Source organism: Dendrobates tinctorius, unplaced genomic scaffold, assembly GCF_039654945.1.
Source record: "Dendrobates tinctorius isolate UK_male_01 unplaced genomic scaffold, ASM3965494v1 ptg000070l, whole genome shotgun sequence".
Lineage (NCBI taxonomy): Eukaryota > Metazoa > Chordata > Amphibia > Anura > Dendrobatidae > Dendrobates > Dendrobates tinctorius.
This window is the reverse complement of record NW_027361738.1, coordinates 81,329,024-81,347,621: the sequence shown is the minus strand read 5'-3', so window position 1 is coordinate 81,347,621 and position 18,598 is coordinate 81,329,024. Positions and strand designations below refer to the sequence as shown.

Sequence of the window (18,598 nt, the reverse complement as noted above, 5' to 3'; positions counted from 1 at the left end):
ACACCGCAATCGTGTTTGATCGCGGTGTACAAGGGGTTAACGTGTCGGGGGCGGTCCGTGACCGCCCCTGACACATTGTGCCGGGTGTCAGCTGTGATAATCAGCTGACATCCGGCCGCGATCAGCGACGCTCACCACGGGGGCGCCGCTGATCGCGGTAGACGTACTATCCCGTCCATGGGTCCGGGCCCCTATGCCAGGAAGGGGTTAAGAATGGAAAAAAAAATTTTTGAAGCTGCTCCTTCATGCAGATGTCATCATCTTTTACCTGTTTATTGCTGCCTCCGTTGCTTTGCTGAGCAGTCGAAGTACTGGCAAAACTTGCCCCGCTGCTGGTGGTCGGGGCACCTCCGGCGTGATTGCCGCCCCCGGTGCCGCCTTTCCCGGTGCAGCTGTTGCACAGAATCTCCCCCTGGCTTCCCTTCTTCCACATGGAGGAGGAGGTGGTCTTGCACATGCTGCATGTCGGCTTCACTCCTAGAGGCATCTGCAATAAAATGGCAAAATACAAACAGTAACTACACACACACATAGTAAACCGCAGAATCTGAGGTGGGCTCTTTAATTACCGCACCCACATGTTGCTCCTTAATGTATTGTGCTGGCGATGATAGATAAAAAAGCTGCCATTATACAATAGACTGCCCTCCACTGATACACAGACTTATGTTAGGTGTATCACAATGAACCATGGGGCTTCATCAGATCAAGGAGGGAAAATGTGCAAGAAGCTCGGAGCGGACACTGTGCACATAGCAACCATACAATGTACTAATGGAGCAGCCAGCGGGGATCAGCACTACTGCCTATAGGGCACACGTGCACCGACATACAGGACCAGCGCCACAGCTCTGATGCGTCACAAAACAAACCCCTAGAGGGTCTTGAATGATGTAATTATGGGTGTGTCTCACATAATTAGAATATCATTAAAAAGTTAATTTATTTAAGTTCTTCAATACATAAGTGAGAGTCATTACACACAGAGTGATCTATTCCATTTGGTTATTTCTGTTAATGTTGATGATTATGGCTTACAGCCAGTGACAACCCAAAAGTCATTATCTCAGTAAATTAGATTACTTTATAACACCGGCTTGAAAAAATGATTTTAAAATCCGAAACGTTGGCCTAGTGAAATGTATGATCAGTAAATGCACTCAATACTTGGTCGGGCTCCTTCTGCATCAATTACTGCATCAATGTGGCGTGGCATGGAGGCGATCAGCCTGTGGCACTGCTGAGGGGTTATGGAAGCCCAGGTCGCTTTGATAGCAGCCTTCACCGCGTCTGCATTGTTGGGTCTGGTGTCTCTCATCTTCCTCTTTACAATACTCCTTGGATTCTCTATGGGGTTAAGGTCAGGTGAGTTTGCTGCCAATCAAGCCCAGTGATACTGTTGTGTGTACACCAGGTATTGGTACTTTTGGCAGTGTGGACGGGGGCCAAGTCCTGCTGGAGAATGACATTTCCATCTCCATAAAGCTTGTCTGCAGAGGGGAGCATGAAGAGCTCTAAAATGTCCTGGTAGACGGCTGCACTGACTTTGGTCTTGATAAAACACAGTGGACCTACACCAGCAGATGACATGGCTCCCCAAACCATCACTGATGGTGGAGACTTCACACTAGACCTCCAGCAGCTTGGATTGTGTCCTCTCCACTCTTCCTCCAGACTCTGGGACTTTGATTTCCAAATGAAATGCAAAATGTACTTTCATCTGAACACAACACCTTGGACCTCTGACAACAGTCCGGTTCTTTGTCTCCTTGGCCCAGGTAAGACGCTTCTGGTGTTGTCTATTGGTCATGAGTGGCTGACACAAGGAATGGGACACTTGTCGCCCATGTTCTGGATACATCTGTGTGTGGTGTGAAGCAATGACTCCAGCAGCAGGCCACGCCTTGTGAATCTCCCTCACATTACTAAATGGCCTTTTCTTAACAATCCTTTCCAGGCTGCGGTTATCCCGGTTGCTTGTGCTCCTTTTTCTACCACACTTTTTCCTTACACTCACATTTCCATTAATATTCTTGGATACAGCACTCTGTGAACAGCCGGCTTCTTTAGCAATGATCTTTTGTGGCTTCCCCTCCTTGTGGAGTGTCAGTGACTGCCTTCTGGACATCTGTCAGGTCAGCAGTCTTCCCCATGATTGTGGAGCTACTGAAACAGACTAAGGGACCTTTATAAACGCTTAGGAAGCCTTTGCGGGTGTTTTTTGTTAATTATTCTAATTTACTGACATAATGACTTTTGGGTTGTCATTGGCTGTAAGCCATAATCATCAACATTAACAGAAATAAACACGTGAAATAGATCACTCTGTGTGTAATCACTCTATTATATAATATGAGTTTCACTTTTTGTATTGAAGAACTTAAATAAATTCACTTTTTGATGATATTCTAATCTAGTGAGAAGTGCCTGTATACAGAATATCCCACAATTAAAAACAATGTTCATCACCTTCAGCAGAATGTCAACGTCACTTCATCTACAAATCACCTAGAAGACAAAAGAAGCAAAAGGGGTTATCTGATGTCCAATACAATGATGCCCCAACAGGGAATACGAATATCACAGCTGCAAGGGAGTAGTGATCCTGAGTTACATCCTGTATTATACTCCAGAGCTGCACTCACTATTCTGCTGGTGCAGTCACTGTGTACATACATTACATTACTGATCCTGAGTTACATCCTGTATTATACTCCAGAGCTGCACTCACTATTCTGCTGGTGCAGTCACTGTGTACATACATTACATTACTGATCCTTAGTTACATCCTGTATTATACTCCAGAGCTGCACTCACTATTCTGCTGGTGCAGTCACTGTGTACATACATTACATTACTGATCCTTAGTTACATCCTGTATTATACGCCAGAGCTGCACTCACTATTCTGCTGGTGCAGTCACTGTGTACATACATTACATTACTGATCCTGAGCTACCTCCTGTATTATACCCCAGAGCTGCACTCACTATTCTGCTGGTGCAGTCACTGTGTACATACATTACTGATCCTAAGTTACATCCTGTATTATACCCCAGAGCTGCACTTACTATTCTGCTGGTGCAGTCACTGTGTACATACGTTACATTACTGATCCTGAGTTACATCCTGTATTATACTGCAGAGCTGCACTCACTATTCTGCTGGTGCAGTCACTGTGTACATACATTACTGATCCTGAGTTACATCCTGTATTATACTCCAGAGCTGCACTCACTATTCTGCTGGTGCAGTCACTGTGTACATACATTACATTACTGATCCTGAGTTACATCCTGTATTATACTCCAGAGCTGCACTCACTATTCTGCTGGTGCAGTCACTGTGTACATACATTACATTACTGATCCTGAGTTACATCCTGTATTATACTCCAGAGCTGCACTCACTATTCTGCTGGTGCAGTCACTGTGTACATACATTACATTACTGATCCTGAGTTACCTCCTGTATTATACTCCAGAGCTGCACTCACTATTCTGCTGGTGCAGTCACTGTGTACATACATTACATTACTGATCCTGAGTTACCTCCTGTATTATACCCCACAGCTGCACTCACTATTCTGCTGGTGCAGTCACTGTGTGCATACATTACATTACTGACCCTGAGTTACATCCTGTATTTTCATGTGCGGTGGATTGCGTTGCAATATTTGTTTTATAACATTTGCTGCTAAAATAAACATATTTTCAACAGGGTTTCGTTCCTTTTGTGGCTTCCCGACATGTAATCACACGTTACGTGCAGGGGTATGAGGAGACCTCAGGAAGTGCTGGCAAAACTTGTCCTGATGCTGCTGGCCGAGGCACCTCCGGTGTAATTGGCGCCCCCGATGCTAACTTTCTCGATGCAGCTGTTGCACAGAATCCAGAATCTCCCCCTTAGGCCGGGGTCACACTTGCGAGAAACTTGCACCTCAATACCCGGCACTGCTGCCAGCACTCGAAAAGGAGCGCTCAGCTGCACAGAAGTACATGCAGCCGCACACTCCAGTCCTGAGTGGCGGCGGCAGTGCCGGGTATTGAGGTGCAAGTTTCTCACAAGTGTGACCCCGGCCTCAGGTAGACTATGTGCTCAGGGATTATTTTTTTTTTTTAGTGGTCAAAAGTGACGAGGTTTTTATTAATAAAATCGCTCCAGACAACGCTCCTTCTAAGGAGTTTTTGGAGGAGTTTTCAGTTGTGAAGTGTTTATTAGCAATGCGGTTTTTTTTTGCTACTGTCTGGTTTAGAGCAGATTCCATCACACACTTTCTAACTTTTCCCACCAGGCTGTTTTTTTTAATACCTAAAATGTGAAAAAAATAAATGTTCAAAAGACTGAATGTATGAAGTGTAAAGGGGATTCACAACAGAGGTGAAGAGGAAGAGGCTGAAGTGATTTTTCAGAGTAAATTGTACCTCCCCAAAAAACAACTCAAACTCTGCACACCCCAGCCCCCACCTCCAATAAGGCCGGCACCAGAACACCCCCCCATATACCGCCCGCACTAGAACACCCCCCCCATATACATACCGCCCGCACCAGAACACCCCCCCATATACCGCCCGCACCAGAACACCCCCCCATATACCGCCCGCACTAGAACACCCCCCCATATACATACCGCCCGCACCAGAACACCCCCCCATATACCGCCCGCACTAGAACACCCCCCCATATACCGCCCGCACTAGAACACCCCCCCATATACCGCCCGCACCAGAGCACCCCCCCATATACCGTCCGCACCAGACCACCCCCCCATATACCGCCCGCACCAGAACACCCCCCCATATACCGCCCGCACTAGAACACCCCCCCCATATACATACCGCCCGCACCAGAACACCCCCCCATATACCGCCCGCACTAGAACACCCCCCCATATACATACCGCCCGCACCAGAACACCCCCCCATATACCGCCCGCACTAGAGCACCCCCCCATATACATACCGCCCGCACCAGAACACCCCCCCATATACCGCCCGCACTAGAACACCCCCCCATATACCGCCCGCACCAGAGCACCCCCCCATATACCGTCCGCACCAGACCACCCCCCCATATACCGCCCGCACCAGAACACCCCCCCATATACCGCCCGCACTAGAACACCCCCCCCATATACATACCGCCCGCACCAGAACACCCCCCCATATACCGCCCGCACTAGAACACCCCCCCATATACATACCGCCCGCACCAGAACACCCCCCCATATACCGCCCGCACTAGAGCACCCCCCCATATACCGCCCGCACCAGAGCACCCCCCCATATACCGCCCGCACCAGACCACCCCCCCATATACCGCCCGCACCAGAACACCCCCCCATATACCGCCCGCACCAGAACACCCCCCCATATACCGCCCGCACTAGAACACCCCCCCATATACCGCCCGCACCAGAGCACCCCCCCATATACCGCCCGCACCAGAACACCCCCCCATATACCGCCCGCACCAGAACACCCCCCCATATACCGCCCGCACTAGAACACCCCCCCATATACATACCGCCCGCACCAGAACACCCCCCCATATACCGCCCGCACTAGAACACCCCCCCACATACCGCCCGCACCAGAGCACCCCCCCATATACCGCCCGCACCAGACCACCCCCCCATATACCGCCCGCACCAGAGCACCCCCCCATATACCGCCCGCACCAGAACACCCCCCCCATATACATACCGCCCGCACCAGAACACCCCCCATATACCGCCCGCACCAGAACACCCCCCATATACCGCCCGCACCGGAGCACCCCCCCATATACCGCCCGCACCGGAACACCCCCCCATATACCGCCCGCACCGGAACACCCCCCATATACCGCCCGCACACACAAGCCGCCGCCAGCAGTGACTGGACCGAGTGACAATAAAAATGCCAAGTTCCCCTCAGCCCACACGGCTCCATTAATGATAAAACAACTAAAAAATAAACTCAAATCGCAGAAGATACAGACATTATCAGCAAAGCATGTTGGGAACCGGATGTTATTGGGATTGCACAGCCTGACCGGTGTCCAGCTAGTACTACATGTCCCAGCAAGCCTGCGGGCGCACACACCTCGGGAGTCCGAAGAGGGCGGTCGGAAATCCACTACGGAGACCGGACGGAGGGCGGCGGGAGCGGAGCACAGAAGACGGCGACCGGGAAGAGCGACGCTCCCGTGATCAGTGACGTCACTCCCGTGATCGGTGACGTCACCGGAAGGGGCGGAGCCTCCCACAGGGTAGAGACTGACTGCACGAGAGTGCGCGCCGCGGGCTGGAGGGGGTGATATTTACATGGGGCTGCAGTTAGGGGATACCCAGGGAAGGTGTGATGTTATTTGTATGGGACTGCATGTTGGGGGGGCACATGGAGACTGGCTGTTGTGGAGGCTGAATGCAATGCTGCTCATTATTATTATTATTTTCTATCACTTAAAGGGGAAAAACAAGAATGGACCTAAGCACTACCAGGCAGGTAATGTCAGCTCACCTCCCTGCTGTGCACGGCGCCGCTCTCCCCAGCACGGTGCGATCACAGACCGCTCCTGCCAGCGATTCTGCTGCCTCTGCTGACGTCACGTGTACGGAGTGGAGGCTTATTTTCCAGTCCGCACTGTCGCCGGGGCAGGACTTCCGAGGTCATTGTGATTGACAGCTGGATACCTGCTGCCCAACTGCGGGCGCCGACTGTCAATCACAATGATGTCAGAAGTCCCGCACCGTCAGCAGCTGAATCCCCGGCCGGAGCGGTATGTGACCACTCTGTGCCAGGGAAGAATGGCGCCATGCAATACAGGCAGGCAAGGTGCAATTACGTGCCTGTTAGCGCTAAGGCACATTTTTGGTTTTTTTTTTGTAAAGTCCCAGATATAGAGAATTATGTGTGGTCCACTACTCCCCACACACGGCGTGCTGGCCGCCATTGTGCCCCTCACTGTTTGCTGATTGTAAATTAATAGCCTGTTTACACACAGACCGCACTTCAGTCACACACTGAGCCATCTGTAATAGATTGGCAGCCTACGTGCAAGGAACAATCTCAGCAGCGCACATTTCGTTTATACAGCACGATGCGCTGCTGAGAACGACCTTCTTTTGTTCAAACAAAAAGATGATTACAGTCGATGAAAAGGCACATTTTGCTCTTCCTTCATGCTGCTGATCACCCAACGATCGTGAAACAAGCGTTCTTAAGAAAAAAAAATTGTGCAGGGTAAATGGACATTTAGGCACACATTAAACACTGAACGTCTGCATGCCCAAACTTAAGAATCTTCACTTATACTGACCCAAACGCTCCAATATGATCAAAAGCATACAAAAAAGTCACAGAACTTTTGAGATTCAGTTCTATGGAGCAGTGGAACAAATCTGGAACTTTTCAGATCAAAGGATAATCAATATGTCTAAAGGATGAATGAAGAGTGCGTTTAAAAGAACACCCTGATCATAATAAAGCATGGCGGTGGCTAGATAATGCCTACAGGGAAGCATGGCGGTGGCTCAGTGATGCCTACAGGGAAGCCTGACTTTGGCTCGGTGATGCCTACATGGAAGCATGGCGGTGACTTGGTGATGCCTACAGGGAAGCATGGCGGTGGCTTGGTGATGCCTTCATGGAAGCCATGGCGGTGGCTCGGTGATGCCTACAGGGAAGTATGGCTTTGGCCCGATGATGCCTACAGAGAAGCATGGCGGTGGCTCAGTGATGCCTTCAGGGAAGCATGGCGGTGGCTCGGTGATGCCTACAGGGAAGCATGGCCGTGATGATGATGATGTTTGCAGTGTAACGTGATGGGGGCTGCTTTGCTCCCTCAGGCACTGCAAACCTTCAACGTGTGTAGAACAAGCTGGATTCAATCAGGCATCAGTGAATGCTAGAAGTAAACGTCTTGCCTTCTGTGAGGAAGATGGATCTTTGGCCACATTGGACCTTCAAACAGGACAATGATCCCAATCATAGATCAAAGTCCAACCAAGGCTTTGTTTCAGAAGTCCTGGAATATTTTGGAGTGTCCGTCACAATTGTAACGTGTAATCCCAAGAATATTAGTGAAGTGGAGACCATTGACATTCAGGAATTGGCTGAGCTTCCTCAGGATCGCTGTCGGAAACTGGTGTCTGGCTATACATAACATTTACATGTAAATCAACAGCCGCGGAGACACCAACACATGTTTCTCAACGCAAGCAATGACTAGCCAGGTCTTTCCCCGGGAAGGAACAACCACGGGAAGGGCAGTCTCCAATGAAAGAAACCACCTATGCCAAAACATGGTATCCATCCACAGACAGCTGTTTCGGGGTATTGCCCCTCATCAGTGTGGAGTAGGAAACTGGCCAGTAGGAGCAATGCCTAGTAAAAGACTGAAAATGAGGATGAATGACCTCATGGAGATCAACATCCAACACTGCGGAGACACCATCACATGTTTCTCAACGCAGTGATTCTAGAGCAATGCCCCCATCCCTTATGGGAAATATGCAAAAACATGCAAAACACAAGCAGCGGAGACACCATCACGTTTCTCAACGCAAGCAATGACTAGCCAGGTCTTTCACCGGGAAGGAACAACCACGGGAAGGGCAGTCTCCAATGAAGGAAACCACCTGTGCCAAAACATGGTATACATACCCCGAAACAGCTCTCTGTGGATGGATACCATGTTTTGGCATAGGTGGTTTCCTTCATTGGAGACTGCCCTTCCCGTGGTTGTTCCTTCCCGGTGAAAGACCTGGCTAGTCATTGCTTGCGTTGAGAAACATGTGATGGTGTCTCCACAGTGTTGGATGTTGATCTCCATGAGGTCACTCATCTTCATTTTCACATACATAACATTTACAGCCGGTCATAAGAGCCAACGGGGCTCTAAGTACTGAAGATGCTTGTAATGAAGGGGATCAAGAATTCTAAAACCTTCATTTGGTTAGATTACCGTAGTTGTCTTGAGCTATAGAAATTGTTCTTGTTTTTTTTAGTTCCAAACAGCAGAAAGTTTGCGAATGTTAGAGGAGGAATAATTTGCATTCTGTGTTTTTTTTTGTAGATTGTAAGAAAAACATAGTGCGTTTAATTCAGCACAGATAAAACAGACTGAAAAGAATGATCACATAATGGCTGCTTCCAGAATCCCAATTAAATATGTCAATTAAACCTTCACCAGACACGCACATCGGACCAGAACGAGACAAACGAAGAAGCGTTAAAGTAATAAATGTTTAATCAGGTTTTGTTGTTGCATTGTATGAACAGCATTCATTTGGCCTAACATCTACATTGTTATATTCTAATGTATAGAAAATGGGAATGTATCAAGTATACTCATGAAAGTGCAAATAACAAGTCAAGGTTACAGGAATCATCTGTGTCTTTACATTATAAAATAATCGGTTTACAAAAAAACAAAAAAAGTCACCGGCTTCATAATTAGTGGATCTGAGAATTGTATCGTATGCTGAACGTGGTAAAATGGATGGTTGCCCATTAACCCCTTGTGGTAGGTGTGGTGGCGCCATATTGGTTGTCTTACAGCTGTCCCAGAAACAAATAAGTTCTGATCAATCAAATCGTGGTTAACGATAGGGGTGAGCGGACTTGAAGTTCGGATTCGACCATACTTTAATCCAGAGTTCGGGTCGGGTTTCCGAACTTCAACCCCATAGATATCAATGGGGACCCGAACTTTGGATCTCTCTAAAAGGGGCCGCGGCTCTGTCCAAATGGGGCACTTTATTTTACCCCCATTATAGGATTCAGAAGCTCATGTAAAACTAAAAAAAGGAGTTCGGAAACCCGGGACTGATAAGTGGCTTTATGCATCACTGCTAAAGCAGCACCATAACTCACACGGTGTTTTCAAATCTTGGAAAATGCTGTAAAAAAGTTCTAAGATTACAGAAATTTTCTTCACTGTACGGAGGCCATTTTCAAGCAGCGGTAATGCTGAGATCTTACTGCAGATCTCGGGCGACTCGGAATTGATCCTTTGAACCAGGGATTGTTGTTTGAGGAGTCAATGACCCTGGAGTGGTAGTCAGAAGACAATGGACCAGCGTGACCCTATAGTTTTGCCACTACAGTAGTTTTTCATATCCTGTTCACACAAACTGCTGCACATTTTAAAATTAGCCATACCCATAAGTACAGAACTCTCAAGTAAAATGGGACAAGCTTTTGATATAGTTATACCCCTAGGGCCGGCACTATTGCTTGAATCGGTAGCCCCAGTGCATCGTGCACCAGTCCAATTTCCATTACAGAACAGAAAACAAAGATAATGCAAAAATGTTACAAACAATCGGCACAAATGAATATGGGTGCTCTTAATTTGTTAGTTTTTTTTAATTGTTTTCTTCATTCTAGAATAGTTATCACATCAAGGATCAGTAAATGTAATACTTTGGGCCTTATTCTAACATCAGTGATTGTTCTGGCACCCGAAAACTTATTCTTAGCTTCATCAGGGTTTCTCTTTTCACATATGAAAAAAAATTGCCAATCTTTTTCTACCCATTACAATGTTAATCATGGACTGTGCTCGGACGCCATCCCCGTGATTTTCATGGACCCATAGACTTGTAGGGGTCTATTTTGACTTGGATCAAAAACAGAAATGTCTCTATCGATTATACTGGGTATGAACTAAGCATTGATGGAACTCGTATGTGAAAAACAGACGTCTCAGTGAGGCTTTAAAAAGTAATGGTGCTTATATAAAAAAAAAAAAAAAGCAAAATGTTATGCAAATTCTCTGGAAGGCAAACAATGCTCCGGCTGATTTCAAGTTGTATTTTCAGATCTGTAACAGCAGCAAGTAATAAAGGGGATTATCCAACAAAGAACAAAAATCTGATTAATAAAGCAGACTGGGAAGGAAAATGGTAATAGCCTGACCATTGCCAGACTATTTTTCCCTCCCCTTTAAGGATCAAAGCTGAACAAGTGTGATACAGCAAGATACGGGGTCGGGAATTCTTGTAGCATGCCAACTGCACATTTATCTTCTTTATGCCTTAGTAATCAGCTTTCTAATCAAGATGGAAAAAGCCCTTAAAGAGAAACTAAACTTTTTTAATTTAACTATTGATCAGCTTTTGCAAACTTTTTTTTTTTTTTGTGATATACTCCAGTACCTTTATTTGGGTTCCTTCTCACTCAGTTACCATACAGGAATTGCTGTTTCAGCTGCCTTGTTCATAATCTTTTATAAGCTGCTTTTAACTGCAGCTCAAGCACGAATCTGTCCTCAAAACTCTCCTGCTACTTTGGGGTAGAGGCGCTCACACGGGGATAACGTTCGTAAAAGTGTTTGGATATGTGCACACTGCAAATGTTTCAGGCGGATTCCGCCTGGAACCCACCTGAAAAAGCAATGCAAAAAAACCCCCCAAAACGTTAATGCACAGCAATGTAACAATATTGCTGTGCACACGTTCGTCTTTTGTTTTAACCGCTTCCGGGTTTGGAAACTGTTAGTACATGTAGGACATGCATACTCTGGGTGGCTTCCGCAAGAAAAATTTCAAGGCCTTAGGGTGTGTTTCCACGTTCAGTATTTGCTGCGCTTTGAACGCAGCAGATACCCGCTCCGTCCAAAGCACTGCCCGATTTTGTACGCGCGGTGATTCCGCATGTGTTCATTGAACACATGCGGAATCACCGTATCCTAAACATAGGACGGTGCTATTTATCTTGTGGCGACTGAGCGTCTCCACAAGATATGAAGAAATGCTGCGGTCTTTAAAGATGCGCTGCATGTGCATATACGTCTTTGAACGCATAGTGGGATTTCATAAAATCCTCTCCACTATCCTGTAACACCTGGCCACTGTGGATTGGACGCTGCGGCTGTACGCAGCAAATACTGAACGTGAAAACATACCCTCAAAGACGCCGTGTACACAATACCCTTCGAGTATGGATTTTTGCTAGAGCCACAGTTCAAAGCAACTTCTAAAAGATCATAAACCAGGGAGTTAGAACAGCACTTTCAAAGTAGGCTTTGACAGAGAGAAAAGCAAAATAAGGAAATGGAATATACAGTAGTGACCAAATGTTTAGCTTTTTTTTTTTTTTTTTTTTAAAGTGTTTCTGTCTGGTTGGTGTGATGCCATTTTCCTGATGATGTTAGTAAATCAATCAAGTGTCAGGATAATAAAGAAAGAAAAATAAGGTCATTGAGCAGCTGACAAATCTAGAAGTGGACGATCACGGAAAACTTCCTCCAAAGATGATCACATTATTAAGAAAAAGTCCAGTATCTGATGTACAGATTTAGCATGAAATGAACAAACAATATGGAGTCAAAGTGAGTCGCCAAACTATTGTGCGACGGCTAAGGGCAATAGGGTTGAATACATGACTTCCAGTCAAGAAGCCTTTCATCTCTGCAAAGAACTGGAAGGTCCAATTTGAGTTTGCGAAAGAACACAGCCAATGGAAAGAGACAGAATGGTCTAAGGTGTTGTGGTCGGAGGAATCCAAGTTCAATCTGTTTGGTGGTGATGGCAAGCATTATATATACCGCCAAATTGGAAAACGTAATGATGTAAAGGGACCAAACACCTACAGTGAAACATGGTGGTGGCAATGTCATGGTTTGGGGCTGCTTTTCTGCATCTGCAAATGGCCCTCTGTGTAGAATTGATGGAAATATGAATGCTACCATGTACAAGGATATACTAGAGTATGTAATGCTGCCACATGGTAAAACCAAAGCAGGCAATGGATGGAAATCACAGCGAGACAATGACCCTAAGCACTCATCCAATTTAATAAAAAAAAACTGGTTAGCAAAGAAAAATGTTCACCTGTTACAATGACCAAGCCAATCCCGATTTACAACCGATAGAGCACCTTTGGGATGAGTTAGGGTGACGAGTTGAGGCTCGTTCCCAGAGCAATAAAGGTGAATTGTTTGCAGCTTTGTAAATGGAATGGAGCAAGATCCCACAGGATTGTGTTACACCCGAGTGGCTTCAATACCAGTCGGTGCAGTAATTACAGCAAGAGGTTCTGCTACAAAATACTACGTTATGGCATCGTAACAATGAATTACTCTCTATGTTGTGAGCAATAAATAGTAGATGCAACTCTTTTACCAATCAGTTTTCTTTAATTAAATGACCATACCTACAGTCTACAGCATTTTGGTTTCAAATTAAGGTCTCGCATGATGACGACTTCATGCACTTTCAATTCCCAACCAGACAGAAGTGATCACACTTTTTAGAAAAAATGCAAAAAACTTTTGGTTGCTACTGATTATATATATATAAAATCTGTGCAAACACTGTTCAATAAATAAATAAAAAAAAAAGTTTACCCTTTAAACACTGTAAGTGGTCTTCCCTGTTTCACAAAAATGTTCATGTGTTGCATCCTAAAAACACGATTACAAAGACAGTCAGATTAAAGCCGCGACAAGGGACTAAGAACCGGTGTCCGAAGATCAGACCATTTCACATCACTGTACTACAAGAACCGCGATCGCGTCTCCACCCTCCGGACAGTGCGTGCGGTTCATCCCTAGCGGTCTCGCATAAGTAGCCTCCTAACGTGACGCATATTGTAGGTTTTCGGCAAAGTATATGTTAATTTCCACTACAACAGGAATGAACACATCAAGTATATACAGTGTAATAACCCCAAACAGCAGTCAGGTCTAGGTGTAGCACTGGATAAGTCACTTATCAATACTACAGGCGGCCATTTTGTAGGCCCAATCCTTATATTTTGAACCACAACCTATAGGATTAGAAATAATAATAATAATAAAAAAAAACCACACATTCGTCCTATATAGGGCTCCTTTTTGAACAATTTTTTTTCCCCCAACCCCTTTAAAATATTGTTTGCGATCACAAAATGGCAGCCGACTAATTTTTAGGTGACAGATTCACTGTAAAAGGAAAAAGGGGAAAAAGGCCATGAATGGTTTAGTGAAGGTTGTATTATAGATTTGCTCATTACTTTACACCCAATGCTCCCATACAATTTGGCAGCTACAACTCGAGAAGGAAAAGGCACAGGAACGTCTCGTGCGGCGTACCCCAAGGAATCCATTACCAATTTAAAAAAGGGGAGACCCGCTCCATAAAAACGAATCGGTATCGATTATACTATGTGGTGAGGAGAGAGCAGCCGCCAATCACGTACAAAAATCTACACCTTTCACAGGGCTTTCATTCTTTTATTTTTTTCTAAATAATTGAGGTGATGAAGTCTGAAGCTTCAGGGAGTATTTTCAACTTGCTTTAATATTTAATCCACTTTGCTATCCCTAAAAACAAATGTCACTTCTTTGAGGCGGATTCCTCTTGGAATCCACAACAAATTTGACGCATCAAATCTAAAGGCTGCCCAAATATATATATATATTTTTTTTTTAATGGAAAAAATGGTTCTAGTAAAAAAAAAAAAAAAAATTTTCTAATGCTGATTACGCTTAAAATCATATTTTTTGAAGGTCTTAAAAAAAACAAGCTTGATCTTGATCTGAGCATCGCCTAACCGACGCCATGTCACGCAAGTAAAGTCGCAGCCAAAAGCTCTTGGTTGCTATGGTAACCGCTGCATAGAGACAGATGTGGCAGGCGGACATTTTGAAGCCTTGGCCATGTTTCATCCACTCCTTTAACAAATATGTACCGTGCCTCAGCATGATTAGCAATTTATAAAAGGATTAAGGGAGGTTTTCCCAAGATCCAAGTAAATCCCACTAACATTTTGATAAGAAATAATAAGGTATTAAAATGATTAGCAAGACGTTTGATGATGACTATGGAGGCCCACTGCTGTCAATCATGGTAACCGATCATCCGCAGCGATATTATAAAAATCGCTTATAGACAACACGTCACAAGAAAGGCTATGGAAGAAAATCGATGGGGGGGGGAGTTTATAATAATAAAGATGGAGGCGTTGCCCATAGCAACCAACCGTACGTTTACCTCAGACTGAAAGCAATAAGGTAATTGGTTGCTATGGGCAACAATCCAACACTTCCGTCGCCGGTGGACAACGCTGCCCATCAGCTAGTTCTAAAAACCCATCACTGTTGGCCCCTAACAACCAACTACGCCGTCATGGAGTCTAATACCACGTGCTTTATACCAACTACCAAATGATGTACTAAAACGGGGTAAGGGTTATGGACGAGATTGAGAATTCGTCTCAAATACTCATGAGGAAAAAAAATACAAACACCAATAAAGTGAATCGGCTGCCTGAAAACTATGTTATTAGATGCCAAGATGGCCGACTTAGGCAGATTTATCAAAGCAACCAATCACAGCACAGCTTTCATTTTTCCGGATCAGTTGAGGAAATAAAAGCTAAGCTCTGACTGGTTGACGCTGGCGATACATGGTGAAGTTAGTCACCCTGCCTAAGATCGCCATGGGCCTTTGCTAAGTCGAAAGTGAATGTAGAATCCGCAAGGTGATGGCATACGCGTCAAGCAAGTCACAAAAATACGACTTTGTGTGACTTGCCTGTCATGGCACCTCACAAGTTGCCCTTGTAAAGGAACGACATATGGCGATCTGTGCCGCGCACCCGACCAACGTTGCCATGTAGCACCTGCCCAAGGCCGAATTCAGACATCCTTGACCCTGGACTACCACAGACTCATGTACTCCTAGTTCAGGTCAGGAGTCATGCTGCCACGCCAGGCCACAACTGCATACCGCCATACACGAACAACCTGAATGAAGCCTAAGGGAGAAATTTGAGGATGAACTTGTCAAATCACCCCTCAATCCTTCATATTTTTACCCCAAAATTAGTACAAAACTTTAACTGTTCATAGTCACTCTCTTCTGGTTTTGCCTTAATTTTCACTTACTAAACCCCTTTTATCACTTTTAGACCAATCCTCTCCAAAACTTTTAAAAAGTCTTCATTTTTTTCCTGTATGGAATTTTTTGTTTTTTTTAAAAAGTAAAATCTGTAAAATGAAATAACGGAAACGATAACCTCAACCGCCATAAAATGAAGGAACTGGCGGCGTTTCATCTGCCGGGATTTTACACCACTTATCAAGTCCACTAGCTTCACGGAAGAAGAATCATGGAAAAATCCTTATAGGTGAATGGTACCGATATAACGTGCAGATTACTAGATCAATTGGTATTTGCCGTAGATGCAACAGTCTATAAAAAAAAAAAAAAAAAAAAAATCATACCGATGTGAAATGCCGCATTACTTGATCCTGGACTAAGTACAGTTCACATCTGTCAGAAATTAAGCGCTTTTTTTTTTTTTTTTATGCATAAATGGGAACTTAAAAAAAAAAAAAAGAATGCAAATAAAAAAAAAATTGAGGTTAATAGGATAAAAAAAAAAAAAAAAAAAGTATATATTTTGGATAAAACTATTTTTTTAAGCCAAAATTTCTGATTATCTGGCAAAGAACTGCAACAGAATAAAACCAAAGAGAACGAATTATTAGGCTCTATCCCATCACACACAAATGTTATGTAGTAATGTAGTACTGTCCGAAGATCCAAAACATTTCATATCTGACAGGGTAGCAATCCCCTACCCCCTCCCTAAAAAATTGTATTACATAATAGTTATTCTTAAAAGATGAGTGAGCAGTTTTTAAAAAAAAAAAAAAAAAAAAAAAAAAAACAACTTTTATTCCACCTCCATGGATAAATTTCTTATGTTCGTCCAGTCCCGCTGGTCTGCTCAGTCGATCTTTGGTGGCTTCAGTGGTGAACTGTCCGGTGTGCCAAGACGGCAGAAAAAGCACTGAAGTGGGATCTCTGAATGATCCATGACGGTATTACTACTTTTATTATTTTTAACCAGTCTGAGCCCTTTAAAGAATATTTTTTTCGCCAACTTGGAAACCCTTTTAAGATCATTACAAGTCCATTCTCTCCAGAAGCCCCTTAGGCTCCTTTTCTTGCACAGTTCAACATGTAAGAAATGAAAAAAAAAAAAAAAGAACTAATGAGCACTAACTCATTGTCAAAGTCTCTGAGGATCCTAGCGATTATTACAGGTGAGAGAGAAAAAAAAAAAAAGTTATGCAACAATAATGACGTGATTAACAATCCGTTTTGCTCGTGAATTTTTTTTTTTTTTTATGCAAATCCCGTCCCCATTTTAAGGGAAATTATAAAACTACAAGTAGACTTGCATTAAAGTGAGACATTTTTTAGATTTTTGTTTTTCATGTTAAAAAAGAAAAAAAAAAAAGGTTTGTGGAATTATATAGCACTAGGACTAGGGAAATAAAGGTGTATAAAAAAAAAAAAAATACATAAAAAAAAAAAAATCACCACCCAGGGTTATACAACTGGTTTTGATCACACATGGTTTGACAGATCCACTTAATATAATGAACGTTTCACACTTGACGCCATCATTTCACATGATCAAATATTTCACCGTCTCTCGGACGCACAAGACAGGAGGAGTGACATCACTGACGACGTTGTATAGGCTCCAACCACAAATGCAACCTTGCACTACATCAAGTCTTCTCATAGAAAATAACGCAGATGGTACATATTTCAGCATCATTGGGGGGGCTGGAGATACCGCCACTACAATTTATGGTTTGTTTTTTTTGTCTAAAAAAAAAAAAAAATTTAATTGTTACCAAACTAAGGCTACATCATGACTGCATTTTATTAGAAGATAAAATTTCACCCTATGTATTTCTTGGAAAAAAAAGAAAAAAAAGGCAATTAAACTCCATGAATTGCAGAAAAGATGGAAGTTCAACTCAGTTTAAAAGATTAACTGGAAATCCAAAAACAGTAATTCACTTCCTTGCAGTGGTCGGTAACGGCATCTTCATTTGTTTATGACATCCAAGGGTTAACTTCTAGACAGTTTGCTTGGTTGTGTTCATACCAAATGGACTTGTTCGACCCATTCGGTGGAAGGTTCAGGAGTTCTACTCGAGATGTCCTCTGAACTGGTCATACTGCTCGTGACGTCGTTCGCGTTGTGTTCGTCGCTCTGTGACAGCGTTTCTGGCGGAGGCGCCGAATCCTCGGAAGTCATTTCGTCAGTTCGTGATTCGGGGTCTTCGTGAATTAGTGCGTCCTGAAAAAGTGCATGCTCCTCGGCGACGTCGGGAGCGGGATGTTCGCTGGAGCTTCCTGGTGGTAGATCAACGTCAGTTTCCGAGTTCATAGAAGGAATAAGGGCGATGCTTTGAGGATTCATGTCATGAAACCAAGCCATGATGTTTCCTAGTAGGTTTTCGCTCACGTTGGGATCATGACTGGTGGAGTCGAGGTCACTGCTGGACATTGGGGCATCGGTGAATGAGTGTGAATGAATCCGGTCTGACGTATATGGATCGTTACTGGCTCCAAGTCTGACGAGACTCTCGCTAAGTTCTAGCAGTTCCGAACTACTGAGTGCCGACCTCGGGTTCTCAATGCTTAACGGGGAAGGGTCCAGCCTGGTGGGAAGAGAAGATCCTATGGCTCCCAACGGCGGCTCATTATTAAGGAACTGTCTCGTTTCTTCATCCACATTAAGACTGGATTCTTGCAATGACAACTGAATGGCCAGAAGGATGTTAGGGTCGTCATCATCTAGCGAGCTGAGTGC

The 18,598-nt window shown here is 44.5% G+C and overlaps 2 protein-coding genes and 1 long non-coding RNA gene across 4 annotated transcripts in view; 1 reads left to right on the top strand and 2 right to left on the bottom strand.

The window, feature by feature from the left end:
* The window catches only part of GATAD1 (GATA zinc finger domain containing 1), a 20,272-nt gene extending 14,071 nt beyond the window's left edge, over window positions 1-6,201 (bottom strand). The window contains exons 1-3 of the mRNA XM_073582009.1: window positions 6,086-6,201; window positions 2,470-2,508; window positions 269-487 (exon numbers count right to left, since the gene is read on the bottom strand). Coding sequence (XP_073438110.1) covers window positions 269-487 — 219 coding nt within the window. The 5' untranslated portion in view covers window positions 2,470-2,508; window positions 6,086-6,201. The remainder of the gene's footprint in view (window positions 1-268; window positions 488-2,469; window positions 2,509-6,085) is intronic.
* On the top strand, window positions 6,156-9,447 carry LOC141095730 (uncharacterized). The gene is made up of 2 exons (XR_012233462.1): window positions 6,156-6,251; window positions 9,060-9,447. It is a non-coding gene; the product is annotated as an uncharacterized lncRNA (long non-coding RNA).
* ANKIB1 (ankyrin repeat and IBR domain containing 1) overlaps window positions 9,216-18,598 on the bottom strand; it is a 77,768-nt gene continuing 68,385 nt past the window's right edge. For both annotated transcript variants that reach the window (XM_073581991.1, XM_073581990.1), the window contains exon 20: window positions 9,216-18,598. In XM_073581991.1, the coding sequence (XP_073438092.1) occupies window positions 17,882-18,598 (717 nt within the window). In that variant the 3' untranslated portion in view covers window positions 9,216-17,881.